We start from the raw sequence: 22,057 nt of genomic DNA on the forward strand, positions 1-22,057 counted from the left end.
AGAAGAGACTCGCTCAGAGGCTTCGACCCCGGTGCAGCCGTCCCGGGCCCAGGGGGAGGCTGTGTTTGAAGTCTGACACGCGCACTGTCGAAACCGCGCCGCAGACTTTTGTTTCGTTACACATTCATCCATCTGCCACAAAGCCCAGCCCGTGGACCACCACGAAGTGCTCTCTGAACCACCAGGAGGGTGGTCTGAGACGCGCTGTGGTGCTGTGTTAAAAGTTTATGTTAAAACCGTGATGCTTTTTGCATAAAACTCATACTAGGGGACTTTCTTCTGGCTTCTATTCATAGCAGGGTACACCGGCTGTTTTCTCTTTCCTGGAAAAAAAGCTATTTAAATGAATGCTCAGGGGAGTAGTGCATATTTATTTAAAACTAAGCTGCAAAAATAGAACGGAACTTTTTTGTCCTTTCTTTATATTCCTCTTAAAAAGGGTAAGAGCGTACAGTCTGCTGAGGTGTTGGTCTTGTTGTGTTTTTATTAAAGAAGGAATCGTGGCCCGAGCAACTCCGTGAGGTGCTGGGAGCTGAGGAGACCCCCTCAGCCTGCAGCCCAGCATCAGAACAGGGTGGCTGTACCTTTGGGTTTCTTCCCCTGTCAGAACCCACAAAATTCCCCCCAATGTTTTGTGGAAGCAGTGTTTTTGTGGAAACGATGCTTTGTGGGAGACTCTGGACAGCTTTTCCACGCTTTAAAGTACCATAATCTGCCCAACACGAAGCGCGGGATTTCAGCGCTTCTTTTACGTATGGTCGGGCTCAAAGCAAGACGCCTATCTGTCGAATTAAGAACGTTTAAGACCATTTTTATTGATGCACATCGCTTCCTAAGGCGCGACGGCGGGCTGCCTCCCCTCAGCCGCACAAGATGTCCGCCGGCCCCAACGGCCGCCACCTGCCGCGAGGGCGGCGCCGCCGCCGCTGAGGGGGAGCCCCGCGGCCCGCCCCGCTGCGGGATCGGCCCCTCACCGGGCTGAGGTCGGCACCGGCACCGACACCGGCACCGGCACCGCCGAGGGGAGCGGGGAGCTCCGCCGACACCGCCGGGTGAGGGGGGACGGAGCCGCCTGGCACGGGAGAGGGTGGCCGGGAGGGAAGGGGGGGAGCGGGGCACCTGCTGCAGCGCCCCGCCGGCTGCCCGAGGATCCGCCCCGGGGCCAGGCTTCGTTATTTTCCCCATAGGTTCTAAAGGAGGGAATGTCGAGGAGAAAATAGTGATTTCTGCTAGCTGTCTGTCGTGGTGTGTGTGTTTTTGTATTCCTTATGGTATTCCTTAGGTGTCCTTCAGCGTAATTTTGTGATCTTGACTGTGTTTTCTAGGCAGTTTTCATAAATCTAACTTCCCCCAGGCACCTGTACGGCGTATGTTACAGTAACCTGCATTATTTTGTAACTGAAGTAAGTTTGATAGCAAAAGCTAGAAGCAACTTGAACAATTTGTGTTTGCTTGCAAGCTGAATGCTCTGCTAGGGAGCAGGAGATACAATTCGCCTCTGCTGGAAGCGAATAAAAGAGGATGCAGAGGGCTCATGATGTAGGTGGTGTTTGGAAGGTCGCAGTAAGCCTGTACGGTCTGTGAATGCGTGTGTAAGAGGCACAGATCTGAGCAGTCCGGGCTCTGATGTGAAGAACTTTCATAGATACAAAAGGACAGAAAATGCTCTCCTCGTCTGAAGGTAATTGTCTTAGTTTGGTGGGCAAGGGGAGAAGAGTCACGAGTATTTTCCTGCATTGGCAAGGTGCGGCTGGTGCCACTGGAGTGAAGGGTGATGTCGGGTGTGTTCCTGCTCTAGCGATGTGACTGTGGCACACAGTTGTTGTCCAGATACAACGCCGTGCATGCTTCTGATCTGAAAGAAAAATCCCTCGGTTCTGTAATATGTAATATGTAATTCTGTAATATGCATTACTCACTGTAACGAAGCAGACTTTTCTGAGGCCATCAATCTGATGTGTCAGACGTGTTTAATACACTGAATTAGTCAATGTTAGTCTTTTTTTAGTTTCTATAAATGTAGTGAGACCTAATTTAGGAATGCTCTGGATGTAAATGCAATGTGTGTGGACAGCCTGTATATTATCTTGTGAAGCAACAAAAGCAATCTGAAGGAAACTTTTAAGTACACACAGCCAGCAAAGCTGGCTGCTGCATTTTGCCTTTTTTTTTTTTTTTTTTTTTTTTTTCCCTCTTTTTCAGATTAGAGAGAAGGGAAGAGTCTTTGAAGAAGCTTCCTGTCGGAATGCCTCACATCAATGCAGCTGCGGCTCTGCAGTTCTGCATGCTGCTGTCCGCGCTTCCTGCACAGTATTTCCTATCCCAGTGGTATGGAACAGACTCCGCTCAGCGCATCCAGATAACTGAAAGGTTGTAAGTCTGTCCTTCCCTACTGTATTCATCTATAAGAGTTCTCATTCTCATCCCCAATGCACTTTGTCCTGGTGAGTGGGAATGCATTGCCCATTCCTGCATGAAAACAACATTCAAATCATACCTCAGACATTTTTGTGGCTTAACGTGACTGTATTTAGTAGTTTAAAGAGGTCCTTCAGCATTTGAATAACAACCATTGTTTTCTTCCCGTAAAAATCTGTGTATAATCTGCGAGACTGCATGGCTGTGTCTTAACCTCTTCTGCTTTTGGACATTCCAATATATGTGACTATTGATTAAAACCCTTTAAAATGGGAGAAATTAAATGTTTTATTAGTAAGACTATTTCAAACTTTCCATTACCTTCTGACACTTATATTGTATATGAATTAGGAATTTATGTACTGACAGGGTCCCATGTGTCTGTTCTAAATGTAAAGTGAAGAACAGTGCATCAGGTCCAAGGATTTAATAGTGGTAACGACTGGCAAATGTTAGCATCTTGAAGATGTACCATGGAAAGAGAGTTGTGTATGACTTAGAGTTTTAATATGGTCTGTGTAGTGCCTTCGTTGTGTGGTTCATCTGTAGAACTCAAATCCATGAAGTAATGAGAGCAAAAGATTAAGCTGGATTAAAAAGGAACAAAGTTTGTCTTTGTGGGCGAGGACCCAGATTTAAAACACTTTCAGGGTTTCATGGCATGAGTCAACTACTAACCATTTAGATTTATGCAGAATTTGCTTTGCTGTTTTTGAATAGTCCTTTGATTATGTGCACAACTTTTGAAATGTTTTGTGCTCAGTATCCTCAAGTAACAGTTGAAACAGCAGAATCTGATGCAATTTGGCAACTCCTGTGGTCTGACTACAGGAAAAAAAAGCAACTTTGTCATGACAAATGGCATTTTCCAAAATTCACGTATGGTTTACTGGTACAAGTGATGATTGAAAGGACATTCATTTGCAGTGTAAGTAGTAATCTTTAGGGAGAACTTGTTCCTGGCCACTGACTTCTTTTTCCTGTTTGCTACAGAAGTGAAACCTTAAAGTTTAAATATTAAAAAAGGAAAATAAGTATATATTAAAAAAACACGATAGAAAGTTTTCAAACGACATGGTGATTGTTTTTACTGCTGAAGGCTAATTGCCTGTGGGAGCAGCTTTACCAAGTCCTACCTGAGTGTGGATGCGTGGGCAGATCGGTTAAAGCTGTGGCTGTTGAAGACAAGGTAGGATGTTGCATTCTGTCTGCATTTAAGCCTATCTTTCAAACACGGTCTATTTTTAAACAGGAAGGCATGCTGCACGGGTGAAATAAGTAACGAAGGGGAAATGCTTCTCATTTTCCTATTGAGGAAATAGGAAATTTCCTATTTCTCATTTTCCTACTGATTTGGGACTTTCTACCAGTTTAAGAAAAGCTTTTGTTTGTATTCTACACAAACATGCAATTGGAGCTCCATGTGAAACTAAACATAAATCCTGGCAGTAATTCTGTATGTGTTATCCTCTACTTTAAATTCATCTGCTTGTGCAATCTGATTGTCTGTAGGATTAACCACGTTACTGATTATAAGCTGTGATACGTTTACAGGATCAGATCCTACAACATGGGATGGATATCTTATGCTGTATACGGTGGTTGTAGAAAACGTAGATGGGAAATCTGTGGGTTTAGGATGGAGGGAAAATGTGATTATTGGATAAATGACAGTGGGCTGGTCTGGAAGAAGTAAGGTTGTATCCATTTGCATATGTACCGGGTTAGTTTTAAGATGACTTGTTCAGGGAGGTTAAAAGGGGTTGTTTGTGAGATTTAATTCTTGTGCAGTAGAAATACTCCAAAGGTTTTACCTTGTCTGGACCTTCAAAGGTCCTTTATTATTGATTCATGTTCAATGATCAGGGGTGTCAAGGAGTACCTCTGAACTGCGGAAATTTCAGAATTACTTTTGCCCCCAGGAAAGCCTAGGGGATGTACAAAAGGCAACAGAAACTGTGCTTTTCTCAGGTTCACCACAAATTGCTTTGCAACTTTGCAGGAAGCTTCAGGCATGTGTAGAGATAAAGCCTCTAAACACCAAAAGATCCTTTGATTATTTGTACATTGTTGGAGCAGCTTACATCTTCTGAATATCTTATATTACTATAAAGAATTGGTTATCCTAAAACAACAACAAAACCACCAAAAAAAACCCCAACAACATTGAGTTCCCCACCTGTGAAATTCAGGTGAAATTCAGCCTACTGCAGAGGAAGACACTTTTACTGTAGCCTTAAGCTGGGACTCATGGCCAAGCACCTTGTCCGTACTACAGTTAACCAATCTTTAAAGATTTCAAAGTAGAATTTACAGAAGAGACTGAAGAATCTCTCAAAAGTCAGAATAGTATCAAGCTCACCTATATAAAGTAAATGGCTTTTCCTTGACATAAAATTACAATGCAGCTGTGGAGCTACATATCCAAAGAAGCTATATATATACTCTTTTCTCCTGTTGGAACAAGCTTCTTTGTCTTGTGTGTTCCCTAGAAGTGGTGTTAATGTAAAACTCTCATTCTGTTTGGGCTTCTAGTTGTGAAGAATTTTGCATCAAAGGCTTTGCACTATTCCTCTATTCAGACAAAGGCTTAAAGTAATAACCTGAAGGCTGATTATCCTAAAACTCACCTGCAAAAGAATGTGTTTGAATGCTGGGTTATTAATTTTACATTTTAGGAACTGGTACTTCGGAGAAAAGAAAATTAAAAGTGCCAACACTGAAGCAGAAAACCATTCCTATTTTGCAGGTATGAAAGTCTTTGCAATCCTTTTTGTGTTTTGCTGGTGGCATTGCGTTCTAAGGTCTTTCTGTAGGGTATTTCTACACTTGTCTTGCAAATGTTAGTCTTTTTCCTCCTGTCTGATCGTATTCAGTAGGCAAAACAGGACACGTCAAATCTGAAGTCTTCCCGCCCTGTGTTGTGTAAGGGTATCAGTGTGATGCACTACATGTATCCGTCTGTTTCATGGAGCAGATCTGAGTGTGCCTGTTTTGTACTGGTGTATGGAGCAACAATGGTATAGCTTTCACTTGATTCAAATGAATGATTTAGAACAACTTCATAAAAGGAAAAAGAAACCATTGATTAGTCTGCTCCTACAAAAAAAATCCCTGCAGTCAGACTGAATAGAAAAATTCCATGACCCAAACTAGAAAAAAATATGGCAAAATTAGTTATTGTGTGTAGCACTGTGAAATATTGAATATAGAGGTGCAGTTAAACAGCAATTGCCAATACATACACGTGTTTATGCTTTCTGTTAAGACCCATATGTGATATCAAAGGCACACAAGTAGAAAAATACCTTCCTTAGTGGATGCTGGTTTGTCAAAAATTGTAGTGATATTCTGGGGGGAAAAGAAACAAAGTACATGTTTCCTTGTTTACTTTGCCTATTAATCTAACTGTCATTTCTCTTCTGGTAGAAACCAGAAGAATGTGAGTGTCTGTTTAAATGTTTAAAATGCTTGATAAAACATTTCTTTACAAGTCTCTTTCTCTGTTAAATTAGAATCAACTCAGGTTCGCAGCCCAAAGCCTGAGTCCATCCAGTTCAGTGTGGGCCAGGTGATAGTTCACAAAAGACTTGGTTACTCGGGAGTCATTGTTGGATGGGATGTAAAAGCTAAAGCTCCAGAAGAATGGCTACAACACAAATATCCTCCAGCAAAACAGGTTTGACTGTATTAAACTCTTATTTTATCAATACATGCACACAATAACGCTGTTAAAAAATCTCTAACGCTGCTATGGACTTCCTGCTAGCCTAATAGGGAATACTTAATACCCCGATCACCTGTGCAGCTGAGAGAAAGCTCTGCTTCTTCTGCACTGTTGTCACAGGAGAACTTTGGTTTTGCAGCTTGGATTGGTTAAACTTTACTGGTCAGGGTTGTTCTGGATGTCTCTCGAATTAAAATTACTTTTAATACACAGTGTTGCATTTAAAGCAGCAGTGTCAACCTTTAACAGAACAAATTTCTCATGGTGTATTACTAAAATTGAAAAGCTTTTAAATATCTGATCTGATCTTCCAGCGTAGGCACAATTGGTAACATCTTCACTGCACCTAAGAAATGCAAGTAAGCCTCTGTGTTTAATCAATTTCCGAGAGAGAAAGCTATGTTTTGGGGCATCTGGACAGTTGGAATATAAATCTACTTAACAATGTGTTTTTGCTTGGATTCTTAGAGCTTTTGAAATTCTCTAGCCAAAGTCCTTGTTGCATTTGGAAATCAGATGCTAAATCTTTGTTGACAGTGCTGGGCTGCTAATACAGTGCTACATACCCTGTGGGTTGGCCGCTGACATGCTGCTTAAGTGGCCGGAAGGCACTAATCAGTAAGCCAAAGAGGACTGAAAATTAGAAAAAATGAGAAGCTCTGCCTGTAGATGAGAATCCGTGTTCAGCTGGGAGCAGACGTTCAGTACTGTTGGGTGCATTTTGCCCCTTCCCGACTGCAATTTCATCCATCTGCTACTCATCTTTGGCTTCGAAAACACCTGCGGCCTTGCTTTTTCCCCTCTTTTTTTCTCCTCTCAGTGGCATTGTCACCAACTGCACACCTATGCATTCCCCATCAGGCGTTCTCAATCCTTTTATGTATCTTATATAATTGGGAAAACATTAAAAGATCTTGTGTTCATCTTTATGGTTTTAAGTTCACTATTGATACTGTGGTTGAAGTGTATTTTTTTTAATTAAACTTGCCTTTGTTTTTCTACGTTTTGTGCATCAGCTATGCAAAATGTCCTCTGACCTTTAAGAGGCAACTGCTAAGCTTGGTCATTACAACCCCCCCGGCGTTATTAGCCAGGCTTTCAGCCCGGCTTTTCTCTGCCTTGCAGTTCATCAGCACATTGCTGAGCAGAGGCCACTGCCTGTCACGTTGATCAATACTAACGGCTGCACAAACTCCATTTATCTGCCCGTATTCATCCATCACTTTTTCGTGTTTAGATTGTGGGTTACTTTTGATGGGAATATTTATGGGCAGCAGTCAGCACAGTGGGACCCTGGCCTGTGACTGGGGTTTATAGGCAATACAAAAATAATCATAAGCTACACTGCTTTCTTGGCGGGAGGACTTTTAGATATATGTGGAAGTTGCCTTAGCTTTATTCAGGACTGGGATCGAGGCTGTAAGAGGTGGTGTTATGCTCTGAATTTGCTCCTTTCTCTCTGGCATCACCACTTGTGAAGGTAGAAGGGGGACTAACAAACTGTTGTGGGACCTATATACAAAAAGCAGGGATAATCTAAGTCATATTTCTTGCAAGATATACAAACAAAAAGGTCACTTAATAAATATCTTGGCTCTTAAAATCAAAAAAGGTTTGAGAAGAAGAACGTCACATATTGCATTGTTGATGGTTTTATACTTATTTTTCCAAACTGGCGTTGGCAAGATCATAAAAATAAACCTGCTGTATGTATACATTGAGAGGTTTTAGGCCCTGTAAGTCTAGTGAGAGTTAACTGATTATATAATGTAATCTTTAGTCATCAGCTCCTCTCGAGGCTATTTATTTTCCTTCTATTTTTACAGGATGTAAGAGATACTCCTCACTATCGAATTCTAATTAACAAAGCAAATGGATTTGGCAAATCTACCACTTACATTCCTGAGGAAGAGATAACGATTATTATGGGATTAGAGGTAGTATTTATTTTTATTCCGTTGCAACTTGCTTGTTATCCTCTGTGTTTAAAAGTTGGCTGACCTTTGGCTTAATGGATACTATTTATTTTACAAAGGTAGTGAAACTAATAGAGGAAGCAGACGCACAAACTATAGCTGTACTTTCAAATATATGTTTTTAGAAGGTGATAAATGACTCAAACCATGTGCTGTCTACTTAAAAGTATCCAACTGCCTAATTTTTTCTTTGTCTTTAAGTCCTTTAGCATTTTTGGCTTCTGTTACATACAGGCTGTTGCAGACATGGACTTTTGTTTTAGGATTTCACTGACCAATCAAAGTTGGGCAACTCCTTTCATCCCTTTCGACTGGATCTAGCAAAACACACTGCTTTCACAATACCACCCTGAAAAATCTGCGTTTCAAAAAGCTTTTGCTCAGTTGCTGCCCGGACTGAATAATGTCTCCCTTCTTTAACTGCAAAAACTGCCTAAAATTCTGGTTTGTGTATCATGGTCTCAGTTGCCTTTGATTTCTAGCTTACACAAGGTGCACCTGATTCTTCAACTAGTCAGAGGCTCTGATCCAGAAGACAGCCTTCCTTAAAATGTTTCTGCTGTAGCCAGTGACTGTAACATAAAATGTGCTAACGGGCCGGAACAAAGGAGTAGGAAATATGCTAGCCCAGATACGTGACATAAGGATTTAAAATTGGGTTCTGAGCCCTCGGACTCATGTCTAAAAAATGCACCTTTTATTATGTCAGTCAGTTGCCTACCTTTGGTGACCTTTACAGTCCACGGGGAGACACAAATACCTCACCACAAACATTTACCTTGTGAAAGCCAGCCTTTAAGTTATCAGATGGCTTTATTGACCCACAGGGGAAGCTTACTCTTCCCACAGACGGTTAGGGCGACTGATGGTAACAAGCTCACAAATTTAGAGAGTTGAAAACTGTCTAGGTGAGATTAATTACAGATGATGAGTCATGCCTACACCTCACTTTCAAAAAGGTCTGCGGATTGCCTTCCCACAGCCTTTCCTCCAGCCTAATAGACACTGATTTCCTAAAGAGTTGAGGATGACAAAATGTTTCACCTTGCTCTAACCAGTTCCCAGTTCTAACCTACTCACTTTAGGCTTTCTGGATCATAACAAAGCTCACAATTCAGGTTGCCCTTTGTGGAGATGGATCTTCAATTTAGACACCGTCATACAGAAGCCCATCAACTCGGTGTGTCTTCACAATTTCCTTGACTACTTTAGTGTTCCTGCTGCCTGCTTAGTTGGATTAGATACCTGATCCAGCTGAAAAAAATAACAAGAAGCTGTACCAGCAACAAAGGAGTGGAAACTACTTCAATAAGAAACAGCGCTGAGGTTAAAACATCAACCCTGGTATAGATCTAGCCAGTAACATCTCAGGAGACGTGTTCAATGCATACAGGGCACTGACAGTCTGAGAAAGCCACTGTTCTTATGCCATAAGCTACAGTAAAGTGTGGAAAACCCCACTGAAAGTGTATCTATGTACAAAATGCATTTAAAGTAATCATGAGTCTTCAAGAAGTTAACTCTAGTAACTTAAATCGTTAAAGTATCAGTTTGTATTCATTGCTAATTCGACTCGAAATGTGATTTTTCTCAGGTGCACCACCCTGATATGAAGGCCTATTTCAGCGGATATGATGGCTCAAAATACATTATGCAGCCGTGGTTGAAAAAAATCTATCCTCATGACTGAAATGTTCAGCTATTTGTACATATGATGTGCATCTGGACAACATGGTTCCTTTTTAAACTTGAGCAAACAGACACCAGGATAAAGCTTATGTATATTTTTTTCCTATGATGAAATAAAATGTTCCTAAGCAAGTTTTATGTTGAAGGATTCATTTCGTTAGAAGTGGACAAATGGCATGTTCAGTTTACCATCATTAAGTGAGCTGGGGGGTGGGGAGCAGAATAAATGAAACAGTTAAATACTGTATCTGCAGAACTAATTATCTTAATTTTAGAGGCGAGAGCTAAGTAAAGGCCAGCTGGAATTTAAATATTTCTAGTGAGAGCTACAGTAAAGTATTCCTGCAGTAGTTTGACTATTCTCTTTATAAAAAGCATGCATTGTGCTGTTTTCAAATGACCCGTGCAATGGAAGAGTTTTGAGTGACATAAAACTATTAAATGTCATTTCTTGCACCTGGATAGGCAAATTAAGAAACTTTCTATTTTTGCTCAGTACTTAAACAATGTTCTTAATATCCTGTCTTAACTATACTTGCTATCGTAAGAATAAAAATCAATAAAGGAAAACAAAAAAATGAAGAAAGTATAAAAATTTATTAAGAAAAGTTGTAAGGTTTTAGAGCAACTTCTTTCTTCTGTTTTCCTTTCCCTTTATCTCAAACACAGCAAACACTCTACAAGAAGCATAAGCAGTAGCATTCAGGATTCTTTCCTGCAGAGTCAGTGAATCTGGGGCGTTAGGTTGCTGACTGTCTGTGTGGCCTCCCCATTCTTTTGTTTCTTCTTCTCTTATTAATAAAGGTTTTCCCAGTGACTGGCCAAGCAGCCGACATACTTCTTGGGCTTTCTGCCGCGTGTTTCCAACAGCAGCGACGCACACTTGACGGCTGAGAGGCAGAGAATGCAGCACAACAACAAGCAGGGTCAACTTGCATAAATATTCAAGCCAAACATTTTTTTTTCCCCTGTGTTTCAGTTCTTATAACTGCATGGAGTAAGGAGCATCACCTTTACCCACCTTCTGGGTGGTAGATTGAAAGTTTGAGGGGAAACAGGAGAAATCATGAGCGTCCTCATCAGCTGTAATCGGGCATTTCAAACACCTGTCTGCTGCAGGCACCGGTGGCGTGTGGTGCAGAGCAAGCGTCCAAGCCCTGCTCCAAACATCTGGGTGCCCAGCTGTAAGCCAAACCTGCACCCCCTTGAACTCACTGGCCTCATTTCCAGACTCCTGTGTTGACACTTTGTGATCCACTTCTGACATCTCCAGAAATGTTACCTGCAGTGAGCTGAGCTCCCTCCTTAGCCCAGGCATGTTTCTTTAAAGGGGCAAACCCCAAACCAAGATTAAACTTCCCGCTGGTTCTCCCACCCTCTCCAACATCAGCAGGATATGCCAAAAATCAAATAGTTGGTAAACACCTAAAATTTTAAGACCATGAGTATCAAAGTGGCATATTTTGATGCTGAGCAAGCGCCATCCATGGCTCACTTCAGAGCATGTCAGTAGCTAAAAGTAATGGGAATTGGCAAGGGTACTTAGAATTACCAACATCTGGTAACGCATTTGTACCTCCATGAATAAATTCAAATTAAATCTACACATGCTGATGTAACCAAAGTCAAATTATGTTGACCTAATATTCACAGCAGATTATACTTCCAATGGAAATCAGTGAGAAAATATTTATTACAGTCTGCTTCTACACAGGGGCACTGCAGAAAGAACAAGATGCCTCTTCCTAGGCTGAACAGCATTAATTTCTAAGTTATATTTAGAACAAATGCTGAGATCTGAACATAAATTTTAATAGGTATGAAGGAAACTATTTGCTCCCATTACAAACAGTATAAATTATGTATTCATATTAAATGGTATCTGAGGCTGTAAAATCTGTGGCATAAGAGAAAACTTACCGAAGGGCGTCTATGGCTTCTGGAGTGTGGTAGAAATGAGGTGGACTGATGGTAACAGAAGTCCCTAGTTTTTCAGTAAGTAAATTGCAAACATTCTGCATTTTTCCAAAATCACTGAATATAATAGAGACCTGGAATGAACACAGACATCAGACAAGTACATTTCTTTTTTAAACTCTTCTCCTATGATCCAACACCTGTAATTAAATCAATGTAAAGACAGATTTGTACAAACTAACCAAACACACTAGTCCTGTATATAATACATTTATTGAGTCAGACACTTTTATATAGCCCTACAAACTATCAGTTGTTTTCCAACAGAAAGAAGCTCATGAAATGGTTTAAAATTGAGGATTAAGAAAATTCTCTTTGTGAGGAAGTCTGGCATTCCTGGTATGTAGACAATTTGAAGAACGAACGCGTACTGTGTGTGACACATCCTCAGATGCATCTTAGCTCTTCCCTTTTAAATTTAAACTTAGATTACCAGATGTTAATTATGCAGAAGCCCAAGCAAAATGATGCGGAAAACATCGGGCAGGAAGGAAAATTACATTTTAATTCCACGCATTAGGTTCAAGAAACCTGACCTACGAGACCAAAAGAAGCCTAGCCCAGTCCCATCCCACTTGTTCAAAGCCCTGTGCTGGGTGAACAGATTCACCCCAGTGCCTGCAGAGAACTGGTCACTTCAGTCTAGGATGAAAAACAATTTAAACATGCAGCCTTCTGTACCTTTGGCATGAAGAAGCATTACACACAGATGATACAGCAGGAATTTGGGTGTTTTCCCAACAAAGCAGGCATCACTATCAGCCCAGGATCCAGAGCCCTACAGCCTTCCTGGCAGGGAAGCACCAGCCAGGTGGCAGCTTTCCAGGCAGGAGCAAGCCCTTCTCTGTGGCACAGCACCCTTTTAAGCAGTCAAGTAGTCATGCCCAGCTGCTAGAGTGTTCAGGAAGCAGAAATCCCAGTTCCCAAACTCTTTTTTAAGAGTCTTCATCTTCACCTTGCCATGCATCACCAAGCCGGGGTCACCATCTCCTGTCCCGGACTCTTTCACTTCTTTTTGCACAGAAATAAAGCTGCAAGGGGTTACTGCTTCCTCTGAATTACACACCCCTCACCTGTAACTCGGCAGCTGGATCACTTTCTGGAAGGTGCGGTGCCAATCTGAACTAAGACCAAAGATGAGACTAAACCTGGATTTCTTTCTTCAGTGAGAGCTCTTGCCGTATATAAAACCCATACAGCCTCTCATGCTGCTTTGCAAGAAAACTCCTGATTGTGTTTTGTGGAAAGCTGACTGCACGCTGTCACTGTGAGGACCATCACAGCGTCTGCCAGATGGCTGCCAGTGTTTATAAGATCAGTTCCCTCAAGGGGATGAAACAGAGGACTGGTCAAACAAAATAATGGTGGGGCTTAAGCAAGAGGGAAACTGCTCAGACTGGGGCAGCTCTGGGCATTCAGGAACTTTATGGGTAAAATACCAGCATGGGATCAGGCGTCCTCGGTGCAGAAAACAACTGAGTAACACTTGTGAATTTTGTTTCCCCCACCCCGTGGGGGGAAACCTATGTGAAATCTATGTTTTCACATAGATTACTTAGAGCTAGATCCAATAAAATAAATTCCACTTTTTTTTTTTTTTTTTTTTTTACAGAGGATACCTGAGCATTAATATGCAAAGCAGTATTTCAGTGTCTTCAATAAAATTATGATTAAGGTTAAAAACTGTGAAAAAAATAATACGAGGAATGCAAAACCGTTATGGCCACATTGTAAGGTTTGGATAAGGCTGTAAAGGACAAGAAGTTGTGTTTTACAAAAAGGCAAGTGTGTTAAGATATGCACAAGAACAAACTAATCATCCCATGAGATCATCATGCAACAAATGAACTGTTACGGTTAAGATACTACAGAGCTTTGTGATCCCCTACAAAACTTCATTCTTCTGCATATTTTCCTTTGTTAAAGCATGAATTAGAATTTATCTTCTTACAGTTGAAAGTACGCCTTGAATTCTTAATTACACCTTAAAATAGCTATTTGTCTGGGAATTTCTTAAGTCTTCTAAAAACTGTTAAACAAATGGGAAAAAGAGTGTACAGAATGAAATAATGCAGGACCTCTGTGATTTGATACGTAACACAAATGCAATGGCAAACTCCTTAGTACAGAAGCCAGTGTAAGTTAATTTAAAATTCATTTGTATTGCTAAAGTCGTCCCATACATTGAACTTCACTGGTTTATGAAGCTGCACTAACAAAACTAGTGCTCTCATAAGGGGGGAGTCTAGGTGAAACTAACCTCTGCATGAAGCGCTACCAGACTGCTACTTAAGCAGACCACAGCCACAGTACTGCGGCCAGAATTTCAAGTTCAGAATCACAGAATCACAGAATTTCTAGGTTGGAAGAGACCTCAAGATCATCGAGTCCAACCTCTGACCTAACAGAACTTCTGAACGACAATTACAGCCGGTCCAAACTGCCCACTGGTGTAAAGTTGGCCCATGTCATTTGCTTTCCACTTACTTACAATCTTTGTTGTATAAAAACTGATGGCAGAAGCAGGCTGACGATTGGATTAGTTACTGCATAAGGCTGAAGCTGTAGGCCTAAGCTTGTTTGTAGCCTAAATAACAACTGCATATAGTTGTATTAATTAAGTACAGCTTATCTAAAAGACTTGATAATTGAAGCTCTCATGATAGTAGGTGTCTAAATTATGAAGTTAAAGCCATTCAGCAGACGACACTGATGATATCATTTAAGTATCTGAGGACTCATTTTAAAATCTAATTTTGTTCTCCAAATTCTCATTTATTTGTATATTTATCGCTATTATTTAGATGACAATATACCTTAAAACAAACACGCAAATTAAAGAGGCTGAACTCTGATTTAGGGGACTGTAAACAGTAACTCTATAATACTGCTAGAGTTTTACTGCAGACTTTTATAGGAATCTTCATAAGAATCACTGAAGTTGCTGGGTAGTGACTGAAGTGATTAAATCTGGAAAGATTCATTGATTGAAAACATGCTATTTCCCTTAATGAATATTTTCAGTGCATTTACTTCTTGCTATAATACAGATGTGCAAAAATAAACTCCCCTGAGCTGATTCTGAAGTAATGGAATTATTCTAATAACATTTAACTTTCACTCAGCACTTTTAACCTACAGAATTCAAAGTGAATTACCTAGGAAACAATTAGCTTTGCTTTACTTGCAGCAAGCTGATGGCAGAGTAATGTAGGATAGACCAAAGTCCAGGTGCTGTTCAACTGTGGCTTAAGCAGATATAGCTTAGGGCTGCCATGCCACGGTTGTTCCCCGTCCACTCTTGTCCTCTGCCTTTCACTGTCTCCAGTTCGCGGAGCTAAAATAATGGAAAAAATAATCATTTTTTTTCCAGATTAGTTTTAATTGGAGCAGCTTTCCAAAGCTGCCTATTACCTCATCACCTACATACAAATTCTTTCAAAAAAGCAGAGGGCAGGGACATCTAGGGGTTGAGGAGAGAGCAGAACCATAGGTTTGCTTACACCACCACAGGATGACAACCTTGGAGTCCCAGAACAAAAGAGTCCCTCCTGCGGCATTGTAGAGTCACAGCACACATTCATCTGACAAGAAAATAATCCTTTCCATGCTATAGGAGCAGAAAACAAGCTCTGCACACAACTGAAGACTGCAATTGAATTCTGCTTTAAATTGCAGTCCTTCAGTAGCTTCTTTGGACTATGCTGCCTTTACTGCAGAGAATGTCTAGCTACAAGGAAAGAGTCTGCAAATTTTCCTTGGTTCTTGCTACATTTTTTGTTTTCTTGGGTTGAATACATACCTCTGCTTCCATTTGGTAGGTGTTCTCTAGTCTACTAAAATCCTCTGTTACAGTCATATTTTCTTCCTAAAACAAAATACAAGAATATAATCTTAAAAGACAGAAATGAAGGGTCTGTTGGAAATGTACGTACACTGTGTTCTGTAAAAGTTGAACTGTTTTGGCTTATTGCTTATAACTTAGCAACACAAGTTTGGAATTTTCCATGCAAATCTCGTCAGTTAAGGCTGGATATTAAAGATTTCTTGACATCACTTAAAGTAAATTATACAGTAGCTCTATACGGCAATTTTGCTGCTATTCACTTGAAGAGAAGAATTAGTTCTTAAAAGCAACTGCGAGCTAGAGGCTCTGTGTATCCATGTGTAGCTGTCAATTCACCCGGTACTAAACCCAAGACATTTCAGTCGTTTTCATGATCTAAACAATGATTAATCAATGGTTATTCAGCAGGAAGGAAACCCTTAAAAGAGGTTATTCCACTTTGACCCTTCTGCGTTAATACCAGCTATATTTTCAGTGTAAGGTCTGTACAGAGCACTAGCAGAAACTTTAAGATTTACAAGTAAGATACGGAACAACTCTGGCTACCTCTAAACATTTGGCCAGCTTGCTAGCAGCTGAACATTTCTTTCACCCCTGCCCTCTTTGGTAAAGAGTTTGGATAAATAGGTTATTGTAAAATTACTACACCATAACAGAAAGCACAGTTTACAGTTTAATTGTAAGTATGAGTTTGAATTTAATAGTCATGAGCTGTAGAGAAGCGGATACCAAGCCTTCCAAATTACTAAAAAAGTTTTACTTACTAAATGTATTTGCATAGGAACATAATATTTGCTTTCAGTGTTGACACATTTCAAAGGATGCTTTGTGTCAGAATATTTTCTACAGAGGACTCCAATCTTCAAGTTTATTGTGTAGAATGCATATTTTTTTAGAAATGACATTAATCACAAGAAGCATTTTCCTTCTAAAATATCACATGGAAATCAGACCTATAATTATCATCGCACAGTGCCTACAAGAAGCTTTTGGGTTTTTTGAAAAATAAAAAACGAGTTTTCGATTTTATGATTGACAAATAATGCTCAAACACAAGAAAACATCCTTATTTTTGGAAAATCTCTCCTAGCAAAGGCAAGGACCACGTGGAGTTAGTCCCTAAAAGCCATATTTCCCCTTTTTACAGTCATAGGTTCAAGGTACTTGGGAAGCATGGTTGGCTGTGGTTTGTTAGAGAAACATGGAGCAAACCACACTTTTTATAATAATTATCAGGATTTTTTTCTCTTTTTTTCCCCCTAGAGATACATATACATGTCTTATAAGAATAATCCCACATAAAACCCCTATTCACAGAAATTACAATACTGTAATAAAACTTGAGAGTAACCACAGAAAAGGTGCATTTTTTTCCCATGTCCCCATTCCTTAATCCCTTTAAAAATATTATTTTTCCTCCGAACAAGTCAGTCTTCTTCTAACCCTTTTGTTTGCATCTTTTTCTGTTTGTTTTTGCGCTTCGCCTGCTCGCTGTATATTTAAGGGCAGTGCCATCGTGTGGTTCTAGGCACTACTGCAAAACCGATGCAGTTGGGAGTGAAAAACCACCTTGTGCCATCCACCAGGCAATTTCCCTCGTTGCTAATTTGTATCCCCCCAAGATTTGACAGTAGCTGTATGTGTTCCTGAAGATAAAGGGAAGACCTAATTGCTGAAGTCATAATGATGTGGCCTCTTCTGATGCATCTTCCGCCAGGTGCTTTGTTCCTTTTCAGGAGCCTGTTCCATCTTCAGACAAGGACACGGAGAAGACAAGGAGGTGACGGCAGAATTTTAAATTGAAATCAGGGCTTTGACTACATCAAAAGCAAAAGGCTTTATTTCCCCCTACTGCTTATGCCTGCTGTTTATATTTTGGCTCAGGAACTGTTCATTTGACAGCAATAACCACAGGAAAAAAAGTAGTTTTCACTGTGCCTTAAGAAAAACTACACTTCCAGTGTGTCAGGTGTCCTGGACTTCTGGAATAGTTTTCTCAATTTTCTAAATCTGTGGGCCAAGAGACACAGGATACAAAATAAATGAATATAACATTATTTTTATATGATAATTACCCCTAGAAGCCATTGAATGATTCTTAACAGAATCACATCTGTATGCTGCCTATATAGTGTATTTTCTGATCCAGCAGTGATATAAACTATCACTGTTGCAGGTGAAAAAATGAGAAGACAGGCAACATCCCATTGAGCTTAGAGTATCAAGTCTAGAACTGTTCCTCACCTTGTTTTGCCTCGTGTCAACACACCAAAGTCCTTAGACCTTCCTCCTGCCTATCTGCTACTTCGGGACACTTGCTTCGTCACAGAACTGTTGTGTCCACCCTCACCACACCGTCACTGTTGTAGGAACGACTACTGCTTTCCCCAGAAGAGAACAGGAAAAAACCTAAATAGATATTCAGCGAAAGCACGCTTCAAGGAGACAGCTATGTAACAGTACAGTATGCGAAAAAACCTATCTGAAGGTAAAATTACGTGCTCTGTTCCTAACTACTGAGTTAACAAAATTACGAGTTCTTCTTACAAGACCAGCCTCAATAAGCAAAAATGTCCATAGATTGGAAATGCACACTAGCACACAGTTGTAATGAGCTATACTGGTATGTGTAGCTGTTGCTTAAAACTCTGGAGACACCTGGAAATGTCTCTTAAAATTTACTTGTATGTTTGCAAAGATACATCTAATGTAGCTTTAGACTCAAAAATAATACCCAAAAGATATTGAAATAACCAAAAGAGCTGGCTTCTTCCACCTGAATATACATTTTTTTTTCTCTTAGTATTAAAGAACCATTTAATGAGAGATGTGATGTATGAGAGACTGCCTGTAACAGCCCATCCATCAGAGTGTCTCTGCAAGGCTACCCCAGCATTTCAGGACAGGAAACCCTGACAGTCAGCACGCATCACACACTCCGGGTGGCGGGTCTGTTCCCCAGCCTCTCAGCCCTTCACGCTGTGCCTTCCCCTTGGCATTACACAGACAGAATGACACCTACGGTGAGGCAGTTTCTGGTGCTTTACGTCTGCTCAAAAAATAACAGGCGCATAGGTGACAGTTATTTTAAGAAAGGTAAAAGGCAAGTTTGTACTCAGCAAATGTCAGGATACTTCAGAGATATGTCTTAAACTATGTGGAAGGTGATGTCTTATGCAGGTCTTTCTGCACTTCTTAATCAAGGATGCATTGAAATTGGAAAAAAAAACTTAACTGGGTGAGCAAAGCTTCAAATCCTTTTTTCCACTGACTGCATGGATGCGCATCCACAGCTGTGACTCCTGAGTAACAGGTTCCAAATACAGAGAACAGTGCATGTATATCCAAGGACACAGCCCAGTGCTGACAGAGCCTGCTGGATACAGTTTGTGAACTGTTTTTTCTCCTTAAGTAACAACCCCTCTCTAATTCCTCAGCTAACCTGTACAATCACTGCTATTTTTAAACAAGATGGCCAATGACAATTTTTGGATACAGTGATTAAAGAAAACAAATGTCATCTCCACACCACCCCCCAGATAAATAACAAGCTGTAAATATAAATCAGTTTGCTTCTAGAGAAGGAAGAAAAAAAATGCTGCTTTTGAACAGCTGGGCTCAGTAAGAGATTGGTTTCCCCATTGATTGCTTTGAGGGCTGCAGGGTAAGTACAGATTCTGTGCTCTAAGAGCAGTAGATACTTAGAGCACTCTATAAATAAATGCTACTATGTGCAACTACTTCTGATTAAAAACCTGTGTAAATATATATGGAAATTAGGAGCAGCCCCCGGCATCCTGACAAGCTGCTAATGCAAACTCCTGCTGCTGCAGAGGTTACGCACTCCTGATCCCACAGGCTTCCTACAGCAGCAGCATGAACGGCTAAGGAAATGGTTCTACAGGTTAATTAAAAAATAAATATACGGTCCAACCTGCTGATTTCTAAAGGGGCCGTAGACAGCCTTGCAAGAACTAGAACCATATGGAGATTGCGAAGAGAGATGAATTTTACAGTGGTCTAGAAAGGCATTAACTACAAGCGGTGTTAGGGAATGCAGTTAGGAGCAAACTGCCAGCAGTGAGATCTGTTAGTCAGGAGAAAAGCCAGAGGGCAAACGAAAGCTCCAGCACTAGTGGTTTACAATTGGATGGAAAAAAAGCACTAAAAATTACAGCATAGGGAACTACTCTGGAAAAAAAACACACCACCTTGTTGTTCCCCAGAGCTAACACATCGCTAACACTGAGAAGCCAAGAACTTAAGCAGCATTTCACAGCCTCTCCGGCCTGCAGACAGAACACGTCCAGTCTCCAATATGTGCTGTGTCTGGAACAGCGAGAGAGGGCTGTGAAACTATTAAAAGCTTCATTTCATTATAAAAGAAACTATGAGTTTCATTTCATTATAAAAGAAACTACAAACAGCCCACTGAATGCTCTGCTCTCACAGCACAAAAGCAGTCCACTTTCTACCTATGTTACACCACCGTTTACATGTCCCCATTACATTTCTCTCTGACTATACCCAAATATCACCACACTTGTCCTGATCACACTTCATTTTGCACTTATTTTTTCCAGCCTGCGTGTGCACAACACCTCAAAAGCACACTCACTGACTTAACAGCCCGTTTACTCCTTTTGTGTGTCACCTGCCATGAAGTCCAATGCTCCCCGCAATTCCATTTCAGCCAGGCTCATGTCAAAACCCAAAGTCAGTTCTTCAGGTTCCTTGTAGGGTGGGCAACTGCAGCTATATTTTCTCACCTTTCTGCAGTTTGAAGTGCTATTTAATTGCATCCAGGATGAAAATACCCCGTGACCTAATAGTTTATCACAGTGGTGGGTACAAAGCTTATCGTTTCTGTCTACTAATAAATGTGAATGAATGATAAGTCGCCTTGTCTTCCTCTGAAAATCCACGACTAAGCTCCCACCAACTCACGATGCAAACTGAAGGCTCTCAGCCTGTATCCCCCCCAAATAAACCACACCATTTCTGACTGAGCAAGTTACTCTGATGGTGAATGAATCCTCCTCCTGGTTGTCATCAGTATGAGCAGGGATCCTGTGATGTGACAGACACCCCACAGCCACGTGTAGGGAAAAACACGGGTGACAGCTCTGGCCCGCAGCAGCCTCGGTGCCTCCTTGCCATCTAAACCCACGGCTACAACGTGACCCTTCCCGAAACAGGGGGGTTGGGGGTCTTTCCTATCGCCTTCCTTCTTCCTGACCCACTCTTACTTCGTATGTACAGATACCGAATTTCACTGTAACGTCATGCACTATCACAAAATCGTTTTTTTTTTTTTTTTTTTTTTTTTTTTTTTTTTTTTTTGTGACAAATCTGCAATGCTTTTATTACCATATTGAATAATTTGGGAGTAAACTGTCATCTCCCTTTTCCTCAGCTCATCTGTGAACGCACGGAAACGGCACAGACTTCCTGGGGGCCTTCGGGAGTAAGAAACTTTCAAACCCAGCCACTTACCCACCAAAGATAGGGTTTGCTGCGTTTTTTAGGAGTCCAAACCCACCCAACTCACCCCACCACAGGTCTGGTTTGTTCCGTTTTGTTTTGAGGCGCCCAAACCCAGCCACCTCCCCACGGCAGCCCTGCTTTGCCACGTTTTATTTTTAAGAGCCCTGAGTGCGGAACCCTCCAAAACCCCTTCACAAAATCCCAAAGACAGCACTGCCGGGGGGACACCCACCCCCACGGCACCTTCCCAGCGCCGTGCCCGCCCCCCCCTCAGCCCCTCACCGGCACGCCGCGGTGCCGGGCGCTGTGCGCGATGTACTCCAGCCGGCGGGACACGCTGCTCCGCGCCGCCCCGGCCGCCCCCTTCCTGCTGCCCAGCCGCACCGACACCCGGGCCCGGTCGGGGCCGGCGCTCAGCTCCGCGCTGCCGCTCACATGCAGCTCCCGGCCGGCCGCCGCCGCCACCGGGGACGGCACCGAGGCCGGGGCGAGCTCCATGCTGCGGGCAGGGAGCGGCGCGGGCAGCGCCATGGCGGCGGAGCCCGCCCGGCTCCATGGTAACCGCTGCAGCGCTGCACGCTGGGAAGGAGGCTCCGCCATGTCGCGACTCTCGCGACCCCCCTCGCCTTGCCAGGCAGGAGGGTCACAAAGCAGCCCCAGCTTGGTGCTGCCCTTCCTCACACCTCACACACCAGCCCTTTCTCCGCAGTGAGGTCTTGTAGCACACGTGTTGGCTCTGCTCATGTCTGCTGGCCAAGTGCTGCCCCTTGCTTTGGAAGGGCGCAGGGATGCAGGTCCTGCGCAGGGATGCAATCCCTGATCCAAGAGTGCAACCACAGGACTCTTGAGGCTGGAAGGGACCTCTTGAGATTTAGTGCAACTCACTGCTCAAGCTGGCTCAGCTGGAGCTGGTTGCCCAAGACCATGTCCAGTTGG

General features: G+C 41.9%; 2 protein-coding genes across 5 annotated transcripts; one reads left to right on the top strand and one right to left on the bottom strand.

The window, feature by feature from the left end:
* Positions 1 to 664: 664 nt before the first annotated feature.
* LOC309876041 (F-box only protein 21-like) lies at positions 665 to 10,299 on the top strand. 4 transcript variants are annotated; one of them, XM_082755925.1, is made up of 7 exons: positions 665 to 1,052; positions 2,203 to 2,373; positions 3,518 to 3,607; positions 5,097 to 5,167; positions 5,934 to 6,097; positions 7,972 to 8,082; positions 9,716 to 10,297. In XM_082755925.1, the coding sequence occupies exons 2-7, from the start codon at positions 2,246 to 2,248 to the stop codon at positions 9,809 to 9,811; spliced, it is 660 nt and encodes a 219-aa protein (XP_082612051.1). In that variant the 5' UTR covers positions 665 to 1,052; positions 2,203 to 2,245; the 3' UTR covers positions 9,812 to 10,297. The 4 variants fall into 4 exon arrangements, with proteins under 4 accessions (XP_082612051.1, XP_082612054.1, XP_082612053.1 ...); XM_082755927.1 differs by having other exon boundaries at positions 875 to 1,052; positions 2,203 to 2,370; positions 9,716 to 10,291; XM_082755926.1 differs by lacking the exon at positions 665 to 1,052 and adding an exon at positions 1,172 to 1,681 and having other exon boundaries at positions 9,716 to 10,299.
* A 130-nt stretch (positions 10,300 to 10,429) lies between these two features.
* On the bottom strand, positions 10,430 to 21,659 carry IRAK1BP1 (interleukin 1 receptor associated kinase 1 binding protein 1; the record flags this gene model as incomplete). The annotated part of the gene is made up of 4 exons (XM_082755968.1): positions 21,404 to 21,659; positions 15,590 to 15,655; positions 11,731 to 11,861; positions 10,430 to 10,700 (listed from the first exon to the last, which is right to left on the bottom strand). Exons 1-4 carry the CDS (start codon positions 21,650 to 21,652, stop codon positions 10,430 to 10,432), a joined length of 717 nt encoding a protein of 238 aa, XP_082612094.1. The 5' UTR covers positions 21,653 to 21,659.
* Between the last annotated feature and the right edge of the window lie 398 nt (positions 21,660 to 22,057).

This window comes from Aythya marila (assembly GCF_965140915.1).
Source record: "Aythya marila genome assembly, chromosome: 3".
In the NCBI taxonomy this organism is placed as follows: Eukaryota; Metazoa; Chordata; class Aves; order Anseriformes; family Anatidae; genus Aythya; species Aythya marila.